Source organism: Podarcis vaucheri (genome assembly GCF_965113315.1).
Source record: "Podarcis vaucheri genome assembly, chromosome: 7".
Lineage (NCBI taxonomy): Eukaryota > Metazoa > Chordata > Lepidosauria > Squamata > Lacertidae > Podarcis > Podarcis vaucheri.
This window is the reverse complement of record NC_138765.1, coordinates 19,842,397-19,869,827: the sequence shown is the minus strand read 5'-3', so window position 1 is coordinate 19,869,827 and position 27,431 is coordinate 19,842,397. Positions and strand designations below refer to the sequence as shown.

The window sequence follows — 27,431 nt, the reverse complement described above, 5'->3', positions numbered from 1 at the left end:
TGGACCTAGAATTGCATTTTGCAGGGGGAGGTTCAAACAAAACAGACCATATAGGTAATACACAAAGATTTCAAAATACTCACTTCCAGTGTCGAATGCACCTGAGGATCCTAAATTGAAAAGCAAATGGAATTACTTGGGCTTTTATGTACTCTTAACACTATGTCAGGTGCCCACCTATACAGAGGAAAGTCATCTACTTTGAAGGGTTGTCAGCTATTTAAAAGTGCTCTCTATATGAAGGGAGATTAATCAAAATCCAGATACATATGAAACACTGCTTGGGGAGATCTACAATGAGATGCCCCAGCTTTCATTTCCTTAATGGTAGCAATGAATGTAGGGGGCAGCAAATGATAATCAAATGCTCTTCACAAATGCCTACCTTTAAAAAAGGGCAATCTGTTTGTTCTTCCCTGAGTCAGATTCTTTTTTTTGGGGGGGGGGGAGACCTACTCTTTTCTTCCCCGCCTTCCTCCCACTCTCCCATTATGGAATACGTAGACAAAATAATGGTTCGCAATGCAAACATTCACTTTCACAACAGCACGCTAAAAGTAAATAAATGGAACTTTCTCACTACAAACCATAGAATAACCATAGAAAGCTTTCACAATACTCACTTTCAACAACTGATCCACAACCTAGAGCGAAAAGCAAATTGAACATATTAGGCTTTCATGTTCTTTGCACGACATATATTTTGCAATACTTGAGAGAGGAAAATTGCTTATTCTGAAGAACCATCAGCACACAGTCCACTGTGTAAAAGTGTCCTCTGTTTGAGAGAATGTTTAGCCAAAAGTCCAGGATTTTAGCCTATTTCCTTCTTTGAATCATTCCATACATTCTGGAAAAGAGGGCTGGCAAATGATATTAGTTGCCAGCCAAATGGCAAACATTATCGCCTAATGAGTTCTTCCATGGTTTGGGTCATCTATGAGTCACATAAGAGTTCCTCCTTCCTTCTCTCTCTTCCACCCATTTTACTGCAACAAACCATATCGTAAACACACTAAGCTTTTGCAATACTCACTTGCAGTTTGTCTGACAGACCAAGGCTCTAAATAGAAAAACAAATTGAATTTATTAGATATTAGTGTCTGGCCAAAATTCAGTATTTAAGGATACAGAAATGTAAAAAATGAGACCCGCAGGGGGCAGCAGATTATATCTGAATGCCTAAAATAATTCATTGCTTTAGGAAAGGGCAAGCATTTTAGCTCTGTGAATTCTTCCCAGCATGAGGTTATATATTGTAACAGAGAATAACTTTTCCTCTCCCCCCCCGAACTCCCTTCCACTTTCCCACTACAAATCATATAGGAAATCTGATCAAGAATCACAATACATTCATGGCTGCATTCACATCAAGACCCTAAACTGAAAAGCAAATCGAACTGATTAGCAAATGGTGGGAGATCCAGTCCCAGGTATGCCACCTAACACATAGTTTCATCCTCAAGCAGGAATTCTACCATTTCATGTGGCAAAGAATAAAATATAAAGGCAAACCAACGGAAACTGATTCAGTCTCATGTGTTGCACAGCTGCCTTCATTTTAGCCAATTTCCTTTTGTGAATTATTCCGTATCTTCCCAAAACAGGGGCCCTCTCTAACAGTCAGGCTGATATATTTGGTGTGGAATTCAGTCTCCTATTCATTAAGGTTAGAAGAGTAGACTGTCCAACTTGAAAAGACAAAGTCATAGTGGAGATGGGGCATACATGGAAAATGTGGAAATAATTTTATGAACTTGCTTGAAAGTTCTGCTATACTAGTTGCATCCTGCTCCTGCCTGCAGACATTTCCTGAAAGCCTTTATATTAAAAAAACAAAAACCCAAGATTGATTAGCAAATGGTATGGTGGGAGATCCAGTCCCAGGTATGCCACCTAACACATAGTTTCATCCTCAAGCAGGAATTCTACCATTTCATGTGGCAAAGATCAGAATATAAAGGCAAACCAACAGAAACTGATTCAGTCTCACGTGTTGTGCAGTTGCCTTCATTTTTGCCAATTTCCTTTCTTGAATTCTTCCATACCTTCTCGAAAGGAGGCTCCCTCTCTAACAGCCAGGCTGATATATTTGGTATGGAGTTCACTCTCCTACTCATTAAAGTTAGAAGAGCAGGTAAAGGAGAGCAGACTGTCCAACTTGCAAAGACAAAGTAATAGTGGAAATATTTGTATGACCTTTCTTGGAAATTCCGCCTTCCTTCCCTCCCTTCCTCTCATATTACTACTACAGACCATATAGTAATCACACAAAGGTTTCACGATACTCACTTTCAACTTGTCTCCCAAACCAAGGTTCTAAATAGAAAAGCAAATTGAATTTATTAGAAAAGTTATTTGGAAACCTTATAATTTGTGCTACTTTACAGAGGACAATTGTCTTTTCTGAGGAGCCATGAGTACACAGAACTCTATGCAAAGGTATCCTGGCCAAAGTCCAGTTTAAGGATACAGAAATTGGAGAAGGGAGACTTGCAGGGGCCTCCTGTTTTGTTTCTCTTTCTAGTTCTTGCCCATATTGAGGATCATATCATAGCATGAAAGAATGCTATATGAATATTTGATGTTTCAAAGCCTACAGTGGAAAATGGCATGGTGGGAGATATAGACACTGAAATGGCACATAGTTTCATCCTCAGGCAGGGATTCCCTCTTTTCCTGAGGGAAAGATCAGAATAAATAAGCAAACGGATCTAAAGGCAGTCTCACATGTCTTCATTTTAGCCAATCTCCTTCCCTGGGTAATTCCATACCTTCCTGAAAGTAACCAGGCTGATAGATTTGGTGTGGACTTCACTCTCCTTTTCCATTAAGGTTAGAAAAGCAGATGAAGGAGAGCTGAGTGTCCAACGTGCAAAGACAAACTATTAGTGGAGATGGGGCATAACATGGAAAATTTGAAAGTGCTTTCATGAAACTGCCTGGAAGTTCAGCTATACTAGTTACCAGCTAGGTCCTGCTTACAGACCTTTCCTTTAAAAAACACCTTTATTAAAAACCCACAATTCTTATTTCCAGTACAACAATTTTCTGAAGAGAAGAGGATGCCTTTGCCCTAGGCGATCAGCTGCCCCCCAAAAGGATATGAAATTAGAGCCCAGGATGCGGAGGTTCAATAAAGCAATTTAAATTCCTGGGTGGGCCTAAAATTTAATTTATTAGCTACTCTTTACTCAACAGCTCAATCATTCCTCACTGAAGTGCCTGAAATAGGAGACTTCAGCATTCAAAAGGCAGAATTTTACCATATTTTCATAAACTGCGTAATAAGATCCAAAGAGATACCAGAACCTCTAAGAAAAATGTGATCAAACTTGTTGCTTTTGCACCAAACTTTTCAATATATTCTTTCTGGAAATATAGACTGAATCTAACACACAAACAAGGATCGAACAGTACTATGAAGAGAAGAGATAACTCAACCAAACAACCGTTCCTTCTGTAGCAAACTGATTAGAACTGGAGAACAGATTGTCATATATATACTTGCCTGGCTGGCATCATACTTTGAGGCAGAAAAGTACTCGCTCTCTCCCTCCCTCCCAGTTTCCCACTCCAGAGCATACAATAAATAAACAAAAGTTCCACAATACTCACATCCACTAAACCAGACACACCAAGACTCTAAATGGAACAACAAAATGAACTGATTAGCAAATGGCATCGTGGGGGCTCCAGTCACAAGTATGCCACACAACATAGTCTTATCCTCAGTCAGAGATTTTCCCACTTCATGAGGGAAAATGAGAGTTTACAAGCAAACCATAGGAAACTGATTTACTCTCACGTGCCGTACAGCTGCCGTCATTTTAGCCAATTTTATTTCCTGAGTTATTCCATACTTGACTGAACCTCTAAGAAAAAATGTGATCAAACTTGTTGCTTTTGCACAAACTTTTCAATTTATTATTTCTGGAAATGTAGACTGAATCTAACGCACACAGGGATCGAACACTACTATGAAGAGAAGAGAAAACTCAGCCAAACAACCGTTCCTTCTATAGTAAACTGATTAGAACTGGAGAACAGACTGTTCGTCGTTCTCTTCCCTGGCAGTGATATCATAGTTTGTGGCAGAAAAGCCCTCCCTCCCAGTTTCCCACTCCAGATCATACAATAAGTACACAAAAGGGCCATAATACTCATGTCCACTACATCAGACAAACCAAGATTCTAAATTGAACAACAAATTGAACTGATTAGCAAACTGCATGATGGGAACTTCAGCCACCACGTAACACAGTTTTATCTTCAGGCAGGGATTCTCCCACTTCATGTGGGAAAATGACAATTTACAGGCAAACTAAAGAATTTACAGGCAAACTAGGGTTAGAAGAGCAGATAAAGAAGAGCAGACCGTCCAACGTGCAAAGACAAAGTAATAGTGGAAAATGTGTAAAACAACAACAACAAAAAGTAACTTATGTAAAATTTGAAAATATTTTCATGGAATTGCTTGGACATTCTGCTATACTAGTTGCCAGCAAATAGGATAATATAAGTTATTGATGAGGCTAAGTTTTATAATTCCTTGGTTTGGAATTCAAACTTCATTGAGTAATAATGCCTGCCTTTCACAAATGGAAAACATTATAGCGTAGTGAATTTCACCCCCAGTGAGATCATCCTATGAGCAACAGAAGACCTTCTCCCTCCCACTACAAATCTTAGGGTATGAAGATTTCTCAATACTCACGCTAGTTGCTCCACCCAGAAGCTAAATTGAAAAGGAAATTCAACTGGTTAGTCTGTCGTGTTCTCTTAACTGCTTAACATGTGGAGATGTCATGTAACACATATTTAGGTCCTAAGGCAAGGATTCCCCTATTCATCAAGGAAACATCAGAAGAGAAAGCAGAAGCGATCTGAACTGATTCAGTCTCATGTGCATCACAGCTGCCTCCATATTAGTCATTTTTCTTTACAGAGCAATTCCATAACAAAGGAGAGGAGGCCGACCAAATTGCAAAGAGAAGGAAATAGTGGAGGTGGGGCATAATGCGGAAAATCTGAAAACCCTTTTTAGAAAAACCATTGGGGTGTTCATTTGGCTATACTATTTGCCAGCCAGATCCTGCTCCCATATGTTTCCTAAGGAACCTTCTGGATTTTCACTTCCACTACAACAATGTTCTGAACAGAAGGAAAAGTGGATGCCAAGAAGATCAGCTCCCCCAAGCAAATACAGAGAGAAAGAGTTCAGGCCCTGTACTGAGTGGTCTTATTTGGGGTGGAGCACACAGGAAGACACGTGAATATCCATCACCAACTGTGGTGTGCTTGGTGAGCATGCATGAGAGGGTCTTCTTGGTGGCTGTGCTCAGGTTATGGAACTCAGTCATGGAAGAGTTCCATCTCTTGGGCATCAGCTAAACACAACAAAGTTTAAGTGTACATTTCACTACTAGATAAGTGATATTTCTCCCATGTCTGTCATTGCTGGCAGTTTGCATGGGTGTTGCTTTGTATGCTTTCTTGGTTTCAATGACTACTCTTCTTACATTACATCTTAGCCATCCTGAGGCACCTATTTTAGGATGGATCCCAAGTGCTTCAGTTAGATGTGGTTCACAGTTGCCATCACACAGGGGGTGGCCAAATATGTCCCTTCTGGTTTCTCTCAGATCCTCATTTTCCCATCCTGAAGATCTGTTCTCCACATTTCCCCAATTTGTGATTTTTTTTTTAAGCCCTCAAGAAAATCCTTTTGCATTTTGGTGCATTTTCCCCTAATATAGAAGACTTATATGCACTTTTGCCTAATGTTCAAATTCTTGCAAATAATCTGTAACGTAATGCACATTTTGTATGTGAATTTAACTAATAAATGCATTTTAATGCAATTTTTACCATGCCCCATGCATTCTTGTACACACTGCTTGCCTGCAGAGCCGCACTGCAACATTCAGAGAATGTTGAATTCAGAAGCGCTGATATGTTCTAGTTAGTACAGCATTTTGTTTCAGAAAGTGAGAAGTAGGAAAGTGGGCTTTAAAATGATAGCTGAATCTAACTTCTCCCTCATCTCTACAGCAGACTGGATTTTTTTCTTCCCCTTGGCTTTCTTCATCATTTCCTGAAGGGCCCCTCCCCAAAATTTAGGGCTAACACATTCGGTGAAATGTCTACCATCATTTGCCAAAAGGCTTAGGACAGAAGGTAAAGGAGAGGATACCAGACAGACCAACCCACAGGGAGAAAAATATAGCAGAGGGACATAACATCAAAAAGGTCTCTTTTAGGAAATAACTAGATGTTTTCCAGCCTACATCAAAGATATTTTTTTAAAATTGTGATTTCAGTTCCAGTATAAAAATTTCCCAAAGAGAAGGACAGGAGCCCCCGGCCCCCCAAAAAACACCTCCCCAAAGAACAGTATAATGAAGGAGCCCAGAACAAATGGTACCCACACCTGGGCTATTTGATTTAGTTTCAGATCCCCAGAAGACATGAACCAGAATCAATCAGGATACGACCACATGAGTAAATGTTAAAAAATAAATAATTCTTTTTTTAAATTGAAAAGTCACAATGAGGATTGGATACTTACTGGAGATCTCTTCTTTCTCTGTCATTGTTTTACAAAGGGAAACAATAGGGTTTTTTTAGTTTTTTTCCTTTTTTGTTTTTCATATATTTTATCATCAAATATATTCAAAGAAAATACAGGAAAGATCAAATTGTTATTTATTTCTATTCACACCCCATTTCTGAGTATATTACAGGAGAAACACATTATACTTGTTTCTGTTCACATCTCTGTATCAGAAGTGACTCTCAACATACATGAGGGTTATGTTCCCGGGACAACGCATAAAGCCAAAATTTTGTATAATCAAAATACATTCTCCCTGCACCTCCAAATACTCTCCTAAGGTAGGGTTAACAAAGTTTCTACCCTCAAACGTCCGCTCCCTTATTTATTTACGTTTAGCCAAGTGAGTAAAGCTGAACGTGCATAAGTTAAGTTGTGAGTTACCAGTATGAGAAAGAAACTTGTGTTCCCATTGATGTGCACTTTGACCCCCGTGTACATTAAGATGCAACTGAAGTCCTCAATTCCCGCTAGAAATCCAGATTTCTCTCTGTCCTGGCTGTTCTGCAAGCTGCAGTTTCCGGAGGCAGCTCTACCTGCTCACATTGTGCTGAAAACTGTCTCATTGCTATCCGTAATATATGCATGGTTATCAATCTATCAAAAATAGGTATCAAATCACATATTTTTTTACTTTTACGAATAGGCAGCATTTCCTCATATTTTCATATGCTACAGATTAAAAGCCAAAGAGACACCTGAAACTCTGAGGGAAACTGAGTAGCTCTGTTGCTTTAGTACCAAACTCTTCAAGATCTAATACACACCATGAATCCAACACTACTACAGAAAGAAGAGATAATTCAGCTGCAAAGGCTTCCTTGTATAGTCGGCTGCTTACAACAGAAGAATCGATTGCTTGTCATATTCTTCTCTGGCTGGGATCATATTCTGAGGCAGAAAAGAGCTTCCTCCTTGCCTCCCTCCCACTTTCTCAATATAGACTATATAATAAATACACAAAAGTTCCACAATACTCACGGCCAGTACTTTGGACAAATCAAGACCCTAAATTGAAAAACAAATTGAACTTATTAGGTTTTCAGGTGCCCTACTTTACAGATGACAGTCTTTGAAAGTAGATAACTGAAAACAGACAGTCTTCAATAAAAATGTGTTCTCTTTTGATGGGATGCCTGGTCCAAGTCCAGATCTTTCCCAAAAATCCTTGTGTATTTTCCCTTCCGGGACAATAGTATTTTGACACTAAAAGAGGATGCCATGGGAATCAGTTTCCCAAAGCAAAAGGACAGGAACAGAATCCAATCTGTGGTTACACAGTAAGACAATTTGAGACCCTGGACTGACTGGTCTTATGGGGGCACTGGGGCAGGAAGACATCTGAATCTCAGGAGGAAACTCACTTTGATCTTCAGAAAAGGCCTGGCTCTGGGTTGCATCACTAACTGTGTTGTTGTTGGTGAGTGTGAAAGGAAGGGCCTTTTGGGTGGTTATGCCCAGTCTTTGTTTCAACGTACATTTCAGGAAGAGATAAGTTACTATGTCTTCCAGGTTTCTCATTGCTGCTGTAGTTTGGGGGTTTTGTTTCATATGCTTCCTTTCCTTCACGGATTCTTGCCTTTATTACGGCTGTTAGCAATACTAAGGGACCTTTTCCAGGATGGATATGTGAGATATGAGCATTTTAATACAACTCAAATTACTTGGGGTTCAAGAGATAGAACACTAGGAGAATTCAGATACTCCAATTATTCGTGTGGCATTCACACCCTAATGCTCCCAAAAACTTTACACCAACAGCAAACCCAAGACTTGTCATATGAAGTGACAATATACAGTACAGTAGATCTGCAATTCCCATGGGCGTCATGTTTTGGGGTTTTACGTACAAAGGCAAAACCATGCAAAGTGAGGAAGGAACCATGGAACCATTCGCTCAAGGCCTGCTACTACCTTGCCAGACTCTGGGAAGGTTGTGCGAGCCTCTGGAAGGCTGTGGGAGGCTCCGGAGAGATATGAAGGGATGTCAATCCAAGTCCAGTTACATATTACACTATCTTGGAGACACCTACAATAAGACATCCCAGCTTTTATTTCCTTAATGTTAGCAATGAATGTAGGGAAGCAGCAAATGATAATCAAATGCTCTTCACAAATGCCTACCTTTAAAAAGGGGCAATCATATTAACTCTGTCTGTTCTTCCCTGGCTTGGATCATATTTTGAAAAAGAGAAGAACTAAATGGAAATAACAAGTTGAACTTGCTATGTTTTTGTGCTAAATTTTATAATTCTCTGCCTGGGTATCAAAACTTGCCTGCCTGTAACAAATGGCAAACATTATAGCCCAATGAGTTCTTCCCTTGCTGGGATCATCCTCTGACCACCTCCTTCCTTCCCTTTCCTGCTTTCCATTTTCACACTACATACAATATAATAATCATTCAAAGGTTTCACAATACTCACGCTCAATAAACTTTGCACATTCTACAGTGAAAAAGAAATAAAACTTGTTAGGCTTTCATGTTGTTTGCGCCCCTTATAATCTGCAACACTTGACACAGCACAGCTGTTTATTCTGAAGAACCATCAGTACACAGTCCACTATATGAAAGTGTCCTTTGAGAGAATATGTGGCCAAAGTCCAGTTTAAGAATACAGGGCGTAGCAGATTATATCTAAAATATAATCGTTCAAAATTCCTGCCTTTGGAAAGGCAAGGCATTTTAGCTCTGTGAATTCTTCCCTGGCTGAGGTTATATTGTGACAGAGAGTAACTTTTCCATTCTTCCTCATCTCCACTTTCCCACTAAAAAGAAAACAAAAAAATCTCAATACTCACTGCCAAGGCTCCATTCGCATCAGCACGCTAAATTGAAAAGCAGATTGAACTGATTAGCAAATGGTATGGGAGATCCAGTCACAGATATGACACGTAACACATAGTTGGGTCAATACATATCAAGTACTAACAAGAATTCTTTCAAAGCGTTAATTCTATCATGCAACAGCAAGCTATAACTCAGCTTTGGAACACATTTTTAAAAGAAAAGCCTGACTAGCTTTTCAGATATCTTTTACATGAAAAACTTTTTAAAGAAATTCCTAAAGTAACTGCTATTATAGTTTGAGGTCTTGTTTATTCTGTTATATTTTACACCAAGAAGACCCATTTATCCTAAATAGAACCCCATAAGGTGGAGATGTATGTACGAGATATATAGATATATATATATATATATATACACACACAGTATATATATGTGTGTGTGTGTGTGTGTGTGTGTGTGTGTGTGATCCCATTGAAATCCCAAGATGAAAGTTTGCAAGCAGCTCTTAGAAATATTAAATAAATACATTTTTGGAAATTTATAATCATAATAATTTTTAATCACTTTTTAAAATTTTAGAATTTGTAAATTAAATTAAACTCTAAAGTAAGTACATCATACAACATATCATATTAAAAACCATGGCGTTCTGAAGAGATTGGTGTTTTTAGTTTTGATATATCTTAATTCTGGGTTGAGCTTTTAAGGTGTTTGTGTAGTTTGGCAAGGCCAAAAAATAATAGTGAGGTTGGAGCATACAAGGAAAATCTGAAAATATTTTCATGATATTGCTTGGAAGTTCGGCTATACTGTTGCCAGCCAACTCCTGCTTGCAGAGCTTTCCTAAAAAGCCTCTCTTAAAAGCCGAGATTCTTCTTTTCAAGATAAAACTATTTTCTGAACAAAAGAGAAATCAGCTGCCCAAAACAAAGATATATAGACGGACCCTAGGCTGCAGGGATTTAGAAAGGCATTTTTAGACCCTGGATGGACCTAGAATTGCATTTTGCAGGGGGAGGTTCAAACAAAACAGACCATATAGGTAATACACAAAGATTTCAAAATACTCACTTCCAGTGTCGAATGCACCTGAGGATCCTAAATTGAAAAGCAAATGGAATTACTTGGGCTTTTATGTACTCTTAACACTATGTCAGGTGCCCACCTATACAGAGGAAAGTCATCTACTTTGAAGGGTTGTCAGCTATTTAAAAGTGCTCTCTATATGAAGGGAGATTAATCAAAATCCAGATACATATGAAACACTGCTTGGGGAGATCTACAATGAGACGCCCCAGCTTTCATTTCCTTAATGGTAGCAATGAATGTAGGGGGCAGCAAATGATAATCAAATGCTCTTCAAAAATGCCTACCTTTAAAAAAGGGCAATCTGTTTGTTCTTCCCTGAGTCAGATTCTTTTTTTTGGGGGGGGGGGAGACCTACTCTTTTCTTCCCCGCCTTCCTCCCACTCTCCCATTATGGACTACGTAGACAAAACAATGGTTCGCAATGCAAACATTCACTTTCACAACAGCACGCTAAAAGTAAATAAATGGAACTTTCTCACTACAAACCATAGAATAGCCATAGAAAGCTTTCACAATACTCACTTTCAACAACTGATCCACAACCTAGAGCGAAAAGCAAATTGAACATATTAGGCTTTCATGTTCTTTGCACGACATATATTTTGCAATACTTGAGAGAGGACAATTGCTTATTCTGAAGAACCATCAGCACACAGTCCACTGTGTAAAAGTGTCCTCTGTTTGAGAGAATGTTTAGCGAAAAGTCCAGGATTTTAGCCTATTTCCTTCTTTGAATCATTCCATACATTCTGGAAAAGAGGGCTGGCAAATGATATTAGTTGCCAGCCAAATGGCAAACATTATCGCCTAATGAGTTCTTCCATGGTTTGGGTCATCTATGAGTCACATAAGAGTTCCTCCTTCCTTCTCTCTCTTCCACCCATTTTACTGCAACAAACCGTATCGTAAACACACTAAGCTTTCGCAATACTCACTTGCAGTTTCTCTGACAGACCAAGGCTCTAAATAGAAAAGCAAATTGAATTTATTAGATATTAGTGTCTGGCCAAAATTCAGTATTTAAGGATACAGAAATGTAAAAAATGAGACCTGCAGGGGGCAGCAGATTATATCTGAATGCCTAAAATAATTCATTGCTTTAGGAAAGGGCAAGCATTTTAGCTCTGTGAATTCTTCCCAGCATGAGGTTATATATTGTAACAGAGAATAACTTTTCCTCTCCCCACTTCCCAACTCCCTTCCACTTTCCCACTACAAATCATATAGGAAACCAGATCAAGAATCACAATACATTCATGGCTGCATTCACATCAAGACCCTAAACTGAAAAGCAAATCGAACTGATTAGCAAATGGTGGGAGATCCAGTCATAGGTATGCCACCTAACACATAGTTTCATCCTCAAGCAGGAATTCTACCATTTCATGTGGCAAAGAACAAAATATAAAGGCAAACCAACGGAAACTGATTCAGTCTCATGTGTTGCACAGCTGCCTTCATTTTAGCCAATTTCCTTTTGTGAATTATTCCGTATCTTCCCAAAACAGGGGCCCTCTCTAACAGTCAGGCTGATATATTTGGTGTGGAATTCAGTCTCCTATTCATTAAGGTTAGAAGAGTAGACTGTCCAACTTGAAAAGACAAAGTCATAGTGGAGATGGGGCATACATGGAAAATGTGGAAATAATTTTATGAACTTGCTTGAAAGTTCTGCTATACTAGTTGCATCCTGCTCCTGCTTGCAGACATTTCCTGAAAGCCTTTATATTAAAAAAACAAAAACCCAAGATTGATTAGCAAATGGTATGGTGGGAGATCCAGTCCCAGGTATGCCACCTAACACATAGTTTCATCCTCAAGCAGGAATTCTACCATTTCATGTGGCAAAGATCAGAATATAAAGGCAAACCAACAGAAACTGATTCAGTCTCACGTGTTGTGCAGTTGCCTTCATTTTTGCCAATTTCCTTTCTTGAATTCTTCCATACCTTCTCGAAAGGAGGCTCCCTCTCTAACAGCCAGGCTGATATATTTGGTATGGAGTTCACTCTCCTACTCATTAAAGTTAGACGAGCAGGTAAAGGAGAGCAGACTGTCCAACTTGCAAAGACAAAGTAATAGTGGAAATATTTGTATGACCTTTCTTGGAAATTCCGCCTTCCTTCCCTCCCTTCCTCTCATATTACTACTACAGACCATATAGAAATCACACAAAGGTTTCACGATACTCACTTTCAACTTGTCTCCCAAACCAAGGTTCTAAATAGAAAAGCAAATTGAATTTATTAGAAAAGTTATTTGGAAACCTTATAATTTGTGCTACTTTACAGAGGACAATTGTCTTTTCTGAGGAGCCATGAGTACACAGAACTCTATGTAAAGGTATCCTGGCCAAAGTCCAGTTTAAGGATACAGAAATTGGAGAAGGGAGACTTGCAGGGGCCTCCTGTTTTGTTTCTCTTTCTAGTTCTTGGCCATATTGAGGATCATATCATAGCATGAAAGAATGCTATATGAATATTTGATGTTTCAAAGCCTACAGTGGAAAATGGCATGGTGGGAGATATAGACACTGAAATGGCACATGGCACATAGTTTCATCCTCAGGCAGGGATTCCCTCTTTTCCTGAGGGAAAGATCAGAATAAATAAGCAAACGGATCTAAAGGCAGTCTCACATGTCTTCATTTTAGCCAATCTCCTTCCCTGAGTAATTCCATACCTTCCTGAAAGTAACCAGGCTGATAGATTTGGTGTGGACTTCACTCTCCTTTTCCATTAAGGTTAGAAAAGCAGATGAAGGAGAGCTGAGTGTCCAACGTGCAAAGACAAACTATTAGTGGAGATGGGGCATAACATGGAAAATTTGAAAGTGCTTTCATAAAACTGCCTGGAGGTTCAGCTATACTAGTTACCAGCTAGGTCCTGCTTACAGACCTTTCCGTTAAAAAACACCTTTATTAAAAACCCACAATTCTTATTTCCAGTACAACAATTTTCTGAAGAGAAGAGCATGCCTTTGCCCTAGGCGATCAGCTGCCCCCCAAAAGGATATGAAATTAGAGCCCAGGATGCGGAGGTTCAATAAAGCAATTTAAATTCCTGGGTGGGCCTAAAATTTAATTTATTAGCTAGTCTTTACTCAACAGCTCAATCATTCCTCACTGAAGTGCCTGAAATAGGAGACTTCAGCATTCAAAAGGCAGAATTTTACCATATTTTCATAAACTGCGTAATAAGATCCAAAGAGATACCAGAACCTCTAAGAAAAATGTGGTCAAGCTTGTTGCTTTTGCACCAAACTTTTCAATATATTCTTTCTGGAAATATAGACTGAATCTAACACACACAAGGATCAAACAGTACTATGAAGAGAAGAGAAAACTCAGCCAAACAAAGGTTCCTTGTGTAGCAAACTGATTAGAACTGGAGAACAGATTGTGATATACTTGCCTGGCTGGGATCATACTTTGAGGCAGAAAAGTACTCGCTCTCTCCCTCCCTCCCAGTTTCCCACTCCAGAGCATACAATAAATAAACAAAAGTTCCACAATACTCACATCCACTAAACCAGACACACCAAGACTCTAAATTGAACAACAAAATGAACTGATTAGCAAATGGCATCGTGGGAGCTCCAGTCACAAGTATGCCACACAACATAGTCCTATCCTCAGTCAGAGATTTTCCCACTTCAGGTGGGAAAATGAGAGTTTACAGGCAAACCATAGGAAACTGATTTACTCTCACGTGCCGTACAGCTGCCTTCATTTTAGCCAATTTTATTTCCTGAGTTATTCCATACTTGCCTGAACCTCTAAGAAAAAATGTGATCAAACTTGTTGCTTTTGCACAAACTTTTCAATTTATTATTTCTGGAAATGTAGACTGAATCTAACGCACACAGGGATCGAACACTACTATGAAGAAAAGAGAAAACTCAGCCAAACAACCGTTCCTTCTATAGTAAACTGATTAGAACTGGAGAACAGACTGTTCGTCGTTTTCTTCCCTGGCAGTGATATCATATTTTGTGGCAGAAAAGCCCTCCCTCCCAGTTTCCCACTCCACATCATACAATAAGTACACAAAAGTGCCATAATACTCATGTCCACTACATCAGACAAACCAAGATTCTAAATTGAACAACAAATTGAACTGATTAGCAAACTGCATGATGGGAACTTCAGCCACCACGTAACACAGTTTTATCTTCAGGCAGGGATTCTCCCACTTCATGTGGGAAAATGAGAATTTACAGGCAAACTAAAGAACGGAAACCTTCTGGATTTCAAATTCTTGCAAATAATCTGTAATGTAATGCACTTTTTGTATGTTACTTTGACTAATAAATGCATTTTAACGCATATAGCAGAGGGACATAACATCGAAAAGGTCTCTTTTAGGAAATAACTAGATGTTTTCCAGCCTACATCAAAGATATATATTTTTTTAATTGTTTAATTTTAATTTTTTTAATTGTGATTTCAGTTGCAGTATAAAAATTTCCCATAGAGAAGGACAGGAACCCCCGGCCCCCCAAAAAACACCTCCCCAAAGAACAGTATAATGAAGGAGCCCAGAATAACTTCTACCCACGCCTGGGCTATTTGATTTAGTTTCAGATCCCCAGAAGACATGAATGTTTTATTATCTTCAGGCAGGGATTCTCCCACTTTCTGTGGGAAAATGAGAGTTTACAGGCAAACTAAAGAATTTACAGGCAAACTAGGGTTAGAAGAGCAGATAAAGAAGAGCAGACCGTCCAACGTGCAAATGTGGAAAATGTGTAAAACAACAACAAAAAGTAACTTATGTAAAATTTGAAAATATTTTCATGGAATTGCTTGGACATTCTGCTATACTGGTTGCCAGCCAGTAGGATAATATAAGTTATTGATGAGGCTAAGTTTTATAATTCCTTGGTTTGGAATTCAAACTTCATTGAGTAATAATGACTGCCTTTCACAAATGGAAAACATTATAGCGTAGTGAATTCCCCCCCCCCAAGGGGATCATCCTATGAGCAACAGAAGACCTTCTCCCTCCCACTACAAATCTTAGGGTATGAAGATTTCTCAATACTCACGCTAGTTGCTCCACCCAGAACCTTAATTTGAAAAGGAAATTCAACTTGTTAGTCTGTCATGTTCTCTTAACTGCTTAACATGTGGAAATGTCATGTAACACATATTTAGGTTCTAAGGCAAGGATTCCCTATTCATCAAGGAAACATCAGAAGAGAAAGGAAAAGCGATCTGAACTGATACAGTCTCATGTGCATCACAGCTGCCTCCATATTAGTCATTTTTCTTTACAGAGCAATTCCATAACAAAGGAGAGGAGGCCGACCAAATTGCAAAGAGAAGGAAAGAGTGGAGGTGGGGCATAATGCGGAAAATCTGAAAACCCTTTTTAGAAAAATCATTGGGGTGTTCATTTGGGTATACTATTTGCCAGCCAGATCCTGCTCCCATATGTTTCCTAAGGAACCTTCTGGATTTTCACTTCCACTACAACAATGTTCTGAACAGAAGGAAACGTGGATGCCAAGAAGATCAGCTCCCCCAAGCAAATACAGAGAGAAAGAGTTCTGGCCCTGTACTGAGTGGTCTTATTTGGGGTGGAGCACACAGGAAGACATGTGAATATCCATCACCAATTGTGGTATGCTTGATGAGCATGCACGATAGGGTCTTCTTGGTGGCTGTGCTTAGGTTATGGAACTCACACATGGAAGAGTTCCATCTCTTGGGCATCAGCTAAACACAACAAAGTTTAAGTGTACATTTCACTACTAGATAAGTGATATTTCTCCCATGCCTGTCATTGCTGGCAGTTTGCAGGGGTGTTGCTTTGTATGCTTTCTTGGTTTCAATGACTACTCTTCTTACATTACTTCTAAGCCATCCTGAGGCACCTATTTTAGGATGGATCCCAAGTGCTTCAGTTAGATGTGGTTCACAGTTGCCATCACACAGGGGATGGCCAAATATGCCCCTTCTGGTTTCTCTCAGATCCTCATTTTCCCAAAGGAGAGGATACCAGACAAACCAACTCACAGGGACAAAAGAATAGCATAGGGACATAACGTTTGAAAAGTCTCATTCAGGAAATAACTAGAATTTTTTTCTAGCCTCCATTCAAAATATTGATTTTCATTTCCAGTATAAAAAAATCCCAAAGACAGGCTCCCAATTCCCCTTAACCCGCCCCCCCCCATAACAGTATGATGACTGAGCCCAGAAAAAATTCTACCGATTCAGGGGCTTTTTGTGTTAGTTTCAGATTTCCAGAATCAATCAGGAAACTACAACACAACTAAATGTTAAAAAATAAATAAATAAAAATTTCAATTGAAAAGTCAAAATAAATACTGGATACTTACTGGAGATCTCTTCTTCCTCTGTTGTTATTTTACAAAGAGAAACAATAGTGGTTTTTTTAGTTTTTTGCTTTTTTGTTTTTCATATATTTTGTCATCAAATATATTCAAAGAAAATACAGAAAAGATCAAATTGTTATTTATTTCTATTCACATCCCGTTACTGAGTATATTACAGGAGAAACACATTATATTTGCTTCTGTTTCTGTTCAATCTCTATATCACAGTGGTACCTCTGGTTAAGAACTTAATTCGTTCTGGAGGTCCGTTCTTAACCTGAAACTGTTTTTAACCTGAAGCACCACTTTAGCTAATGGGGCCTCTCGCTGCCGCTGCACAATTTCTGTTCTCATCCTGAAGCAAAGTTCTTAACCCAAGGTACTATTTCTGGGTTAGCGGAGTCTGTAACCTGAAGCGTCTGTAAACTGAAGCGTCTGTAACCCGAGGTACCACTGTACATTCAACTGTCAACATACATGAGGGTAATGTTCTAGGGACAACTCATAAAGCTAAAATCGTGTATAATCAAAACACATTCTCCCTGCACCTCCAAACACTCTCCCAAGGTGGGGTTTCCAAAGTCCCCCCCCCAAAAAAAAACCTCCACCCCTTATTTATTTACTTTTTGCCAAGTGAGTAAAGCTGAATGGTGCGGCATCCCTAGATGGCAGAGGCTTCACTGGGGGAGGGAACTCAACCTTCAGAGCTTTTCCTGCTGGACTGTGGGGCCATAAGCCCCCAAGGCCTATCAGGAACCAAGTCCTAGCCTGCACCCTGCTTTGGCAACTGCAGTCCCTGGAGGTAGCAGTATCTGCTTACGTTATACTGAAAAAGTCTCATTGTTATCCATAATACAGACACAGTTATCAATCTATCAAAAATATGTATCCAGCTTCTCGCTCCCCTAGGATGCTTTCCCTTACTGACATATGGTGGTGCCCAGTGTCAGTCCTGTTCCTGCCACCGTGCAGGTTCAAGTAGTCTGGAACCAATGCCTAAGCAACCACTCACATGATGTAATCAATAAAGTTGTGGCCAAAATTAATGCCAAAAAAACCTTAAACTAAATTCTGTGTCAATTGTGTCATTATTTTGGGGGTCTTCATAGGCAATTAAATCACAACAGCTACTTCTGTGGGGCATCTCTAGGAAATAAGGGACACTTTCTGACTGTACAACCCTAATTAACATATAAAATATTATATATTTGCTTTTTTTAACATAGTTGCAAAGATTAGGGCCCTGAACGCTAATCTTCATACTTTTAAAATTTTCATACTTCTAAAAGGAAGAGCCAAGCAATGGTGTTTTTCTCTTCTAGTTAAAAAGGAAAAAGAATTTTTTTGGATATCGCTAAGGTTAAATAAGACTAAAGGTAAGTAATGTTTAATACTCACAAGCGTTGGCAGGCCATTCTAAAATAGAAAGCAAGAATCCATTTTAACATAATCAATATAACATAATCAGTATAATTAATAAATAAACACACACAAAACACACATCCCCCTTCTTTTAGTAAAAGTACCTAGTGGGCATACAGTGTTATCATAAAAATATACAAAATAAAATAAAATGCACAATGAAAACATAAAACCAGTTTCTAAATATGCAGCATAAGGACTCAGTTCCTCTGAGGTTAATGTAAATGGGAAGAGTAGGCAATCACTCTGCAAAGCAAGGTGTTTCCTCGGTAGATAATCACAGTATCCTAATCGGACTGTAATCAGGCCAGCATAGTTCAGGCAGAACCCTGCTATGAACTAAGGGATACTTCTCGACTGCATGATCACAATTAATATACCGTATTTTTTCGTCTATAAGACGCCCCCTATTTTTGTGGCCTCAATATATAGAAAATAGGGGGAGATTGAGCTTTTGGAAAGGATTATTTTTTTGGGGGGGTGCCAAAAATCGTTCACCCGACAGAATGTAGCACACAACCCCTCGCATTGCTTACAATCTCCGCTTACAATCTCGGGCTCGCACCAAAAAACCATTTGCCCGCCCCCCCTTGGCACTACCCATGTATAAGACAACCCTAAATTTTGAACCTCATTTTGGGTCAAAAAAGTTCGTCTTATACATGGAAAAATATGGTATAACATGTTTGATTACTAAAAGCAGTTGCAAAGATTAGGGCCCTGAACCAAATTTTCATACTTCTAAAAAGAAGAGCCAAGCTGTGGTGTTTTTCACTTCTAGTTAAAAAGGAAAAAGAACCTTTTTGGATATCGCTAAGTTTAAATAAGACTAAAGGTAAGTAATGTTTAATACTCACAGGCACTGGCAGGCTATTCTAAAATAGAAAGCAAGAATCCATTTTAACATAATCAATATAACATAATCAGTATAATTAATAAATAAACACACACAAAAACACACATCCCCCTTCTTTTAGTAAAAGTACCTAGTGTGGCATACAGTGTTATCATAAAAATATACAAAATAAAATAAAATGCACAATGAAAACATAAAACCAGTTTCTAAATATGCAGCATAAGGGCTCAGATCCTCAGAGGTTAATGTAAATGGGAAGAGTAGGCAATCACTCTGCAAAGCAAGGTGTTTCCTCGGTAGATAATCACAGTATCCTAATTGGGCTGTAATCAGGCCAGCATAGTTCAGGCAGAACCCTGCATAGGAGTGCTAGCGTAGTTCTTTCAGGCAATAACCACATACCCTCCAACATTTCTTCAATGAAAATAAGGCTGTCTCATTCCATAACGATAATTTTACTATTTATACCCCACACATCGTACTGGATTACTCAGCCACTCTGGGCGGCTTCCAACATATATTAGAAACATGAAACATAAAGAAAATATCCCTCTACAGGATTGCCTTCAGACGGCTCAGGGGTCAGATATCTCCACACCCTCTAAACTTGGTCTAATGAAATAAGGATGTCCTAAAAAAAGTGGGACATTCCGGGATAAAATCAGAAACAGGTATGGCTTCTCTAAATCAGGGACGTCCCTGGAAAATTGTTACACGTGAGGGGTCTGTAGTCATAACATAGAAAATACAGTACTGGATCATAACTACACCATATACAGTGGTGCCTCGCAAGACGAAATTAATCCGTTCTGCGAGTCTCTTCGTCTTGCGGTTTTTTCGTCTTGCGAAGCACAGCTATTAGCGGCTTAACGGTTTAGCGGCTTAGCAGCTATTAACGGCTTAGCGGCTTTAAGAAAAAGGAAACAAACTTGCAAGAACTCGCGAAGCAAGCCCATAGGGAAATTCATCTTGCGGAATGACTCAAAAAACGGAAAACACTTTCGTCTAGCGAGTTTTTCGTCTTGCGAGGCATTCGTCTTGCAGGGCACCACTGTATTTAAAAGACATTCCAAGTGCTTTTAATGCACAGGTCTTAATGAGCTTATAAAGCACATGGATAATCATTGCCCAAAGGTTAGTAATATAGAGAACTTACAAGTACGTCAGTTGGGACAGGCAAGTTCTAAAACACAAAAGGAGTAAGTTATGTGAAAACATCATTTGGAACATAAAGAAGCAAAACTGGACATCCCAACACTAATATATCTATGGCTCTCCAGAATGAAGGGGAACATAGCTCCTGAGAGCATTTGTGAATAGTTGTGCACAAATTGTGTCCTCCATCATGGAGGGCACGTGTTGCGGTGAGATCACCTAAACTGCCTCATGTTATGTGGCAGGACCGTTTGGATAGCCACAACAACCCACTTGGTTGCGCCTCGGTTGCTGGGGTAGAAATTTGGCCTGTTGGGTCGTCTATTGGCTACCGAGGGGCTATTTAAGCTGCTGCACATTTCTGGGAGCTTTCTCTTTCCTGCAATGTGCAGCGGATCACCCGCCCTCCCACCCTATATTTAGGGCTGTCTTTGGCCTTGCTATGCCTGTCTAGGGGTAAATCTGTTTTGAAGCAGGGGCCCAGTAGGAATTTTGCCATTTTGCTGATTGTCTGTTGCCATTTGGTTTTTGCCTACCGTGTAGCCAATTGTCACAACTTTGTAAGGTTGGCGGTTGGGCATTGGTTCAATGTTTTGTGGTGGGGAAGTGGTTGGCTGTGCCTGCCCCTCCATCACTTCTGCTAGAGAATTTTGTTAAAGGAATCCAGGGGCTCGCCTTGCTTTTGTCCAAACACTGTCAGGGGCTAGGGCCATGCCAGAACAACCCCTGGGAGCATCTGGGGTGAGCTGTGAGATTGAAGCCAGCTTCTCGCTCCCCTAGGATGGGAAGAGTAGGCAATCACTCTGCAAAGCAAGGTGTTTCCTCGGTAGATAATCACAGTATCCTAATTGGGCTGTAATCAGGCCAGCATAGTTCAGGCAGAACCCTGCATAGGAGTGCTAGCGTAGTTCTTTCAGGCAATAGCCACATACCCTCCAACATTTCTTCAATGAAAATAAGGATGTCTCATTCTATAATTATAATTTAACTATTTATACCCCACATATTGTACTGGGTTGCCCAGCCATTCTGGGCGGCTTCCAACATATGAAACATAAAGAAACATAAAACATAAAGAAACATGAAACATAAAGAAAAAATCCCTCTACAGGATTGCCTTCAGACGGCACAGGGGTCGGATGTCTCCACACCCTCCAACAATGATCCAATGAAAATAGGGATGTCCTAAAGAAAAGTGGGACATTCTGGGATAAAATCAGAAACCAGTATGGCTTCTCTAAATCAGGGACGTCCCTGGAAAATCGTTGCACTTGGAGGGTCTGTAGCCATAACATAGAAAATACAGTACTGGATCACATCTACACCATATATTTAAAAGACATCCAAGTGCTTTTAAAGCACTGGTCTTAATGAGCTTATAAAGCACATGGATAATCATTGCCCAAAGGTTAGTAATATAGAGAACTTACAAGTACATCAGTTGGGACAGGCAAGTTCTAAAACACAAAAGGAGTAAGTTATGTGAAAACATCATTTGGAACATAAAGAAGCAAAACTGGGCAAACTTCCCAACACTAATATATCTATGGCTCTCCAGAATGAAGGGGAACATAGCTCCTGAGAGCATTTGTAAGCCTAGTCACCTTTTTATATATTGGACATCATCGGAAGTCACAAAAGCTTCTTTAAGTCTGTCTTTGATATCATGTACAGAAATGGTAACCTATGAGGTATATGGGGAAGTGTGCTATTTAAGACTAAAGGAATGTATTTAGAATTAGGGTTGCCATATCTTAAAGAGCAAAAAAAGAGGATAGTCCAAGCCGGGGAAAGAGGTGCAGGTGTGGGGGGCGGCGACCACTGTGCCACTACACCTCTTTCTGATCTCCCTAAAGTTAATGGATGTCCAAGAAAAGTAATTCAATACAATTACAGAAAGTCTAGGCACGCCCAAAAATAGAAACTAGTGTGTTTTGTGAAAACATCGTTTTGTAAAAACAGGTTGTGCACAACATTTGAATAGTTGTGCACAATTAAAGCTTAAAGGCTTAGCCACTATTCTCTTTCAATCAGCATGAATTTACTATTTAACTCATCAACATAATAAGACATCGCTGGGGAACACTTCAATGAAATGAGCTGCAAAATCTTGCAGTAAAGACAAGCCCCCCTGCCCCAACGAAGGATTAAGGCTTTACATAGAGGATTTCTAGTACTTACACCTCCAAGAAGGTTCTAAAAAAGATAAAGAAAGCAATTAGAAGAAGAAGAAGAGGAGTTTGGATTTGATATCCCGCCTTTCACTCCCCTTCAGGAGTCTCAAAGCGGCTAACAATCTCCTTTCCCTTCCTCCCCCACAACAAACACTCTGTGAGGTGAGTGGGGCTGAGAGACTTCACAGAAGTGTGACTGGCCCAAGGTCACCCAGCAGCTGCATGTGGAGGAGCGGAGACGCGAACCCAGTTCACCAGATTACGTGACTACCGCTCTTAACCACTACACCACACTGGCTCTCCATCATTATTCCATCATGTTTTCTGAACACAAGAATGATAAATATTGCAAACATTTTGATTATTTCTCACTGGTAAAGGTGGACCCCCACAGGAAGGTCACTGTTGTTTCTCTCTCCTACAGTTCACCCATATCCTCTCAGTCTGCTTTCCATGCTTCAGGTCATGGATTTCTTCAGAAGTGTACACATCCTTTACATATAATGCTACTCCTTCTCCATTCCTGTTTGGTCTTTTCCTTTTAAACTGTATATACCACTCATTTCCTACATTCCAGTCATGAGCCTTATCCTGCCAGGTCCATTACTGCCTGCTAGGTCACTTTTGCCAACCTGAATTAAAAGCTGTAATTGGTCTTGCTTGTTTCCCATGCTCTGTTAATTTGTGTAAAGACAACTGTCTTATCAAAATATCTTAGTGAGAACGTGGAAGTTCATCTGGACATACTACAATCATATTCAAAGCTCTCCAGCATTACAGAGAACAATGTCTCTGATACAACTTAAGAATAGTTGAACACATCAAAGTCAGTCTGGAGTCGCTAGATTTGTACTACGCATATTGCAATTAAATATCCTTGCCTTCAATGGAGCCACATCTAGGAACTGGGAGACACTTCTTAACTAGGCGACCAAATATAACACACATAATAGTTTTTCATTTTTATACAAAGTAATAGGGCTTTACTCTCTATTCGACATAAGTCTCATCAACATTGAATCTCTTCACAATTTAGACAGCATCTTTGCCTGGACTTGAAACTCTTCAAATGGTGGCCTGTTGCTGGAAAGACAACTACAGAAGCCCCACATGATGCAATCTGTTATTCTTTGTGGCCCTGTTGATATTTCATCTGGTGTAAACCTAGGCATCACTGTAACTTTGAAGCCAATGTCAAACTTCCGTCTGTGACCAAACAAGCAGATTACATGTGACATATAATTGAGACTCTCTTTATAAACCACAAGAAGTCTGATCATGGTATGCAGAGGATGGCTATACCTCTCCTCCCCTGTTGACCCCCGGTGACAATTAATGATGTTCCATTTAAAAGTACGTAATATGCAATACTATCGCCCAGTAAACTGCCATCCTGAATCAGAAAGGAGGAAAGCAATTTTTAGACAAACAACATCTTTTTAAAGCAATGTTTCTATAGTTTTAACGCCCTTTAATATCTTTGTGGGAGTATAGAAAATCAGGCACACTTCTGGCATAAACATCTCTTTCCCAGAAATATTTGGGTTGTTTTGTGCAGTGAATGGGCATAACAGGGAAAATGCAGCATTGGCATTCACAACCTACATCAGGTATCTTCAACCTTTTTTAGACCCAGGAATCACTAACTAGGTGATCAAAAATAAGATACATAACAGGTTGGTTTTTTTTCTTTTTTTGATATAATGTAATATGCCTTCACACAATACTTTGGTCTACATTTTTGTTTTTGCAAATTATAAGGGCCATGTCATGCAGCCAGTATGCCTAAACCATTTCAATCACACAGCAGCAATGTGGCACAAATTTCATCAGCCAATATCGAGGGACACTTCAATGAACTAATCTGCAAAATCTTGCAGGAAACAGAAGCCTCTCCCTGAGTGAAAGATGTTTTGGATCATTAAGGCATTACATAGAGGATTTCCAATACTCACACTTCCGCCAGTAAGTCCCTCAGTAAGGCCCTAAAGAAGATAAAGAACTAAGTTAGTCCACGTTTTATGAAACTGATAAATATAGTGAACATTTTGATGATTTTCACACTGGCAAATGTGGACTTGCTGCCTGTTCTATAAAGGTCTCGCTTATGTCAAATTTCCACAATAGAAGGCATCATTGACTGGATGTCCTACTGGGAGCATCTGGGGTGAGCTATGACATCGAAGCCAGCTTCTCGCTCCCCTAGGATGCTTTCCCTTACTGACATGGTGGTGCCCAGTGTCAGTCCTGTTCCTGCCACTGTGCAGGTTCAGGTAGTCTGGAACCAATGCCTAAGCAACAACTCACATGATGTAATCAATAAAGTTGTGGCCAAAATTAATGCCAAAAAACCTTAAACTAAATTATGTGTCAGTTGTGACATTATTTTGGGGGTGGTTTGGGGGTCTTCACAGGCAATTAAATCACAACAGCTACTTCTGTGGGACACCTCTAGGAAATAAGAGACACTATCTGACTCTACAACCCTAATTAAAATATAAAATATTACTGTATATATTTGCTTTTTTAAACTTAGTTGCAAAGATTAGGGCCCTGAACCAAATTTTCATACTTCTAAAAGGAAGAGCCAAGCAGTGGTGTTTTTCTCTTCTCGTTAAAAAGGAAAAAGAAACTTTTTGGATATCGCTAAGGTTAAATAAGACTAAAGGTAAGTAATGTCTAATACTAACAGACACTGGCAGGCCATTCTAAAATAGAAAGCAAGAATCCATTTTAACATAATCAATATAACATAATCAGTATAATTAATAAATAAACACACACAAAAACACACATCCCCCTTCGTTTAGTAAAAGTATCTAGTGTGGCATACAGTGTTATCATAAAAATATACAAAATATAATAAAATGCACAATGAAAACATAAAACCTTCAACCTTTTTTAGATCCAGGACTCACTAGCTAGGTGATCAAAAATAAGATACCTAACAGGTTTTGGTTTTGGTTTTGTATGATATTATATACCTTCACATAATACTTTGGTTTACGTATTTGTTTTTGCAAATTATAAGGGCCATGTCATGCAGCCAGTATGCCTTAACCATTTCAATCACACAGCAGTATTGTGGCACAAATCTCATCAGCCAATATTGAGGGACACTTCAATTAACTAATCTGAAAAATCTTGCAGGAAACACAAGCCCCTCCCCCAGTGAAGGATGTTGTGGATTATTACGGCATTACATAGAGGATTGCCAATACTCACATTTCCACCAAGAAGGCCCTAAATAAGGTCTCTATCACAACTTATGAATAGTTGAACACATCAAAGTCTGTCTGGAGAGGCTAGATTTCTACTACTCACACGGCAAATAATTATCGTCTACTTGAATGGAACCCTAGTATGGCTCGGTGGATCACTTCCGTTACATTAAAAAGCATCTAGGACCTGAGGGACACTTCTTAACGAAGTGACCAAATATAACAAACATATTTTTTTTTGGTTTTCATGCAAAGTAATAGGGCTTTACTGTCTGTTCTACATATGTCTCGCCTACATTGAATCTCTTCCCTATTTAGAAATCATCATTGCCTGGATTTGAAACTCTTCAAATGGTGGCCTGTTGCTGGAAAGACACCAACAGAAGCCGCAGATGATGCAATATGTTATTCTTTGTGGCACTTTTGATACTTCATCTGGTGTAAACCTAGGCATCACTGTAACCTCCTCCCCAGTTGACCCCCAGTGACAATCAATGATGGTCCAATTAAAAGTAACATGCAATACTCACGCCTAGTAAACCACCACCCTGAAATAAAAAGGAGCAATTCAATCAAAAAGGAGGAAAACAATCAACATCTCTTTTAAGCAATGTTTCCTTAGTTTTAATGCCCTTTGATACCTTTGTGGGAGTATAGAAAATCAGGCACACTTCTGGCATAAGCATCTCTTTTCCAGAAGTATTTGGTTACTTTGTGTAGTGAATGAGCATAACAGGGAAAACGCAGCATTGGCATTCATAACCTACATCAGGTATCTTCACCCTTTTTGGGACCCAGGAATCACTAACTAGGTGATCAAAAATAAGATACCTAACAGGTTGTCCCCCCCCCCAATTTTTGTATAATGTAATATGCCTTCACACAATACTTTGGTCTACATATTTGTTTTTGCAAATTATAAGGGCCATGTCATGCAGCCAGTATGCCTAAACCATTTCAATCACACAGCAGCAATGTGGCACAAATTTCATCAGCCAATATCGAGGGACACTTCAATGAACTAATCTGCAAAATCTTGCACGAAACACAAGCCGCCTCTCCCTGAGTGAAAGATGTGGATCATTAAGGCATTACATAGAGGATTTCCAATACTCACAGTTCCGCCGGTAAGTCCATCAGTAAGGCCCTAAAGAAGATAAAGAAATAAGTTAGTCCATGTTTTATGAGAATGATAAATATAGTGAACATTTTGATGATTTCACACTGGCAAATGTAGACTTGCTGCCTGTTCTATAAAGGTCTCGCTTATGTCAAATTTCCACAATAGAAGGCATCATTGACTGGATGTCCTACTGGGAGCATCTGGGGTGAGCTATGACATCGAAGCCAGCTTCTCGCTCCCCTAGGATGCTTTCCCTTACTGACATGGTGGTGCCCAGTGTCAGTCCTGTTCCTGCCACTGTGCAGGTTCAGGTAGTCTGGAACCAATGCCTAAGCAACAACTCACATGATGTAATCAATAAAGTTGTGGCCAAAATTAATGCCAAAAAACCTTAAACTAAATTATGTGTCAGTTGTGACATTATTTTGGGGGTGGTTTGGGGGTCTTCACAGGCAATTAAATCACAACAGCTACTTCTGTGGGACACCTCTAGGAAATAAGAGACACTATCTGACTCTACAACCCTAATTAAAATATAAAATATTACTGTATATATTTGCTTTTTTAAACTTAGTTGCAAAGATTAGGGCCCTGAACCAAATTTTCATACTTCTAAAAGGAAGAGCCAAGCAGTGGTGT

At 39.4% G+C, this 27,431-nt stretch overlaps 1 protein-coding gene and 1 long non-coding RNA gene across 2 annotated transcripts in view; both read right to left on the bottom strand.

The window, feature by feature from the left end:
* LOC309537649 (uncharacterized protein) overlaps positions 1-14,227 on the bottom strand; it is a gene marked incomplete at both ends in the record, with an annotated part of 243,324 nt that extends 229,097 nt beyond the window's left edge. The window contains 12 exons of the mRNA XM_082232541.1: positions 2,293-2,319; positions 4,168-4,194; positions 4,718-4,738; positions 6,572-6,589; positions 7,598-7,624; positions 9,043-9,063; positions 9,419-9,445; positions 10,479-10,505; positions 10,983-11,039; positions 12,690-12,716; positions 13,179-13,289; positions 14,201-14,227. Coding sequence (XP_082088667.1) covers positions 2,293-2,319; positions 4,168-4,194; positions 4,718-4,738; positions 6,572-6,589; positions 7,598-7,624; positions 9,043-9,063; positions 9,419-9,445; positions 10,479-10,505; positions 10,983-11,039; positions 12,690-12,716; positions 13,179-13,289; positions 14,201-14,227 — 417 coding nt within the window. The remainder of the gene's footprint in view (positions 1-2,292; positions 2,320-4,167; positions 4,195-4,717; positions 4,739-6,571; positions 6,590-7,597; positions 7,625-9,042; positions 9,064-9,418; positions 9,446-10,478; positions 10,506-10,982; positions 11,040-12,689; positions 12,717-13,178; positions 13,290-14,200) is intronic.
* Positions 14,228-14,563: 336 nt separating this feature from the next.
* LOC309537368 lies at positions 14,564-26,210 on the bottom strand. The gene is made up of 5 exons (XR_014221833.1): positions 26,200-26,210; positions 25,674-25,691; positions 16,845-16,862; positions 15,546-15,566; positions 14,564-14,592 (listed from the first exon to the last, which is right to left on the bottom strand). It is a non-coding gene; the product is annotated as an uncharacterized lncRNA (long non-coding RNA).
* Positions 26,211-27,431: the final 1,221 nt, after the last annotated feature.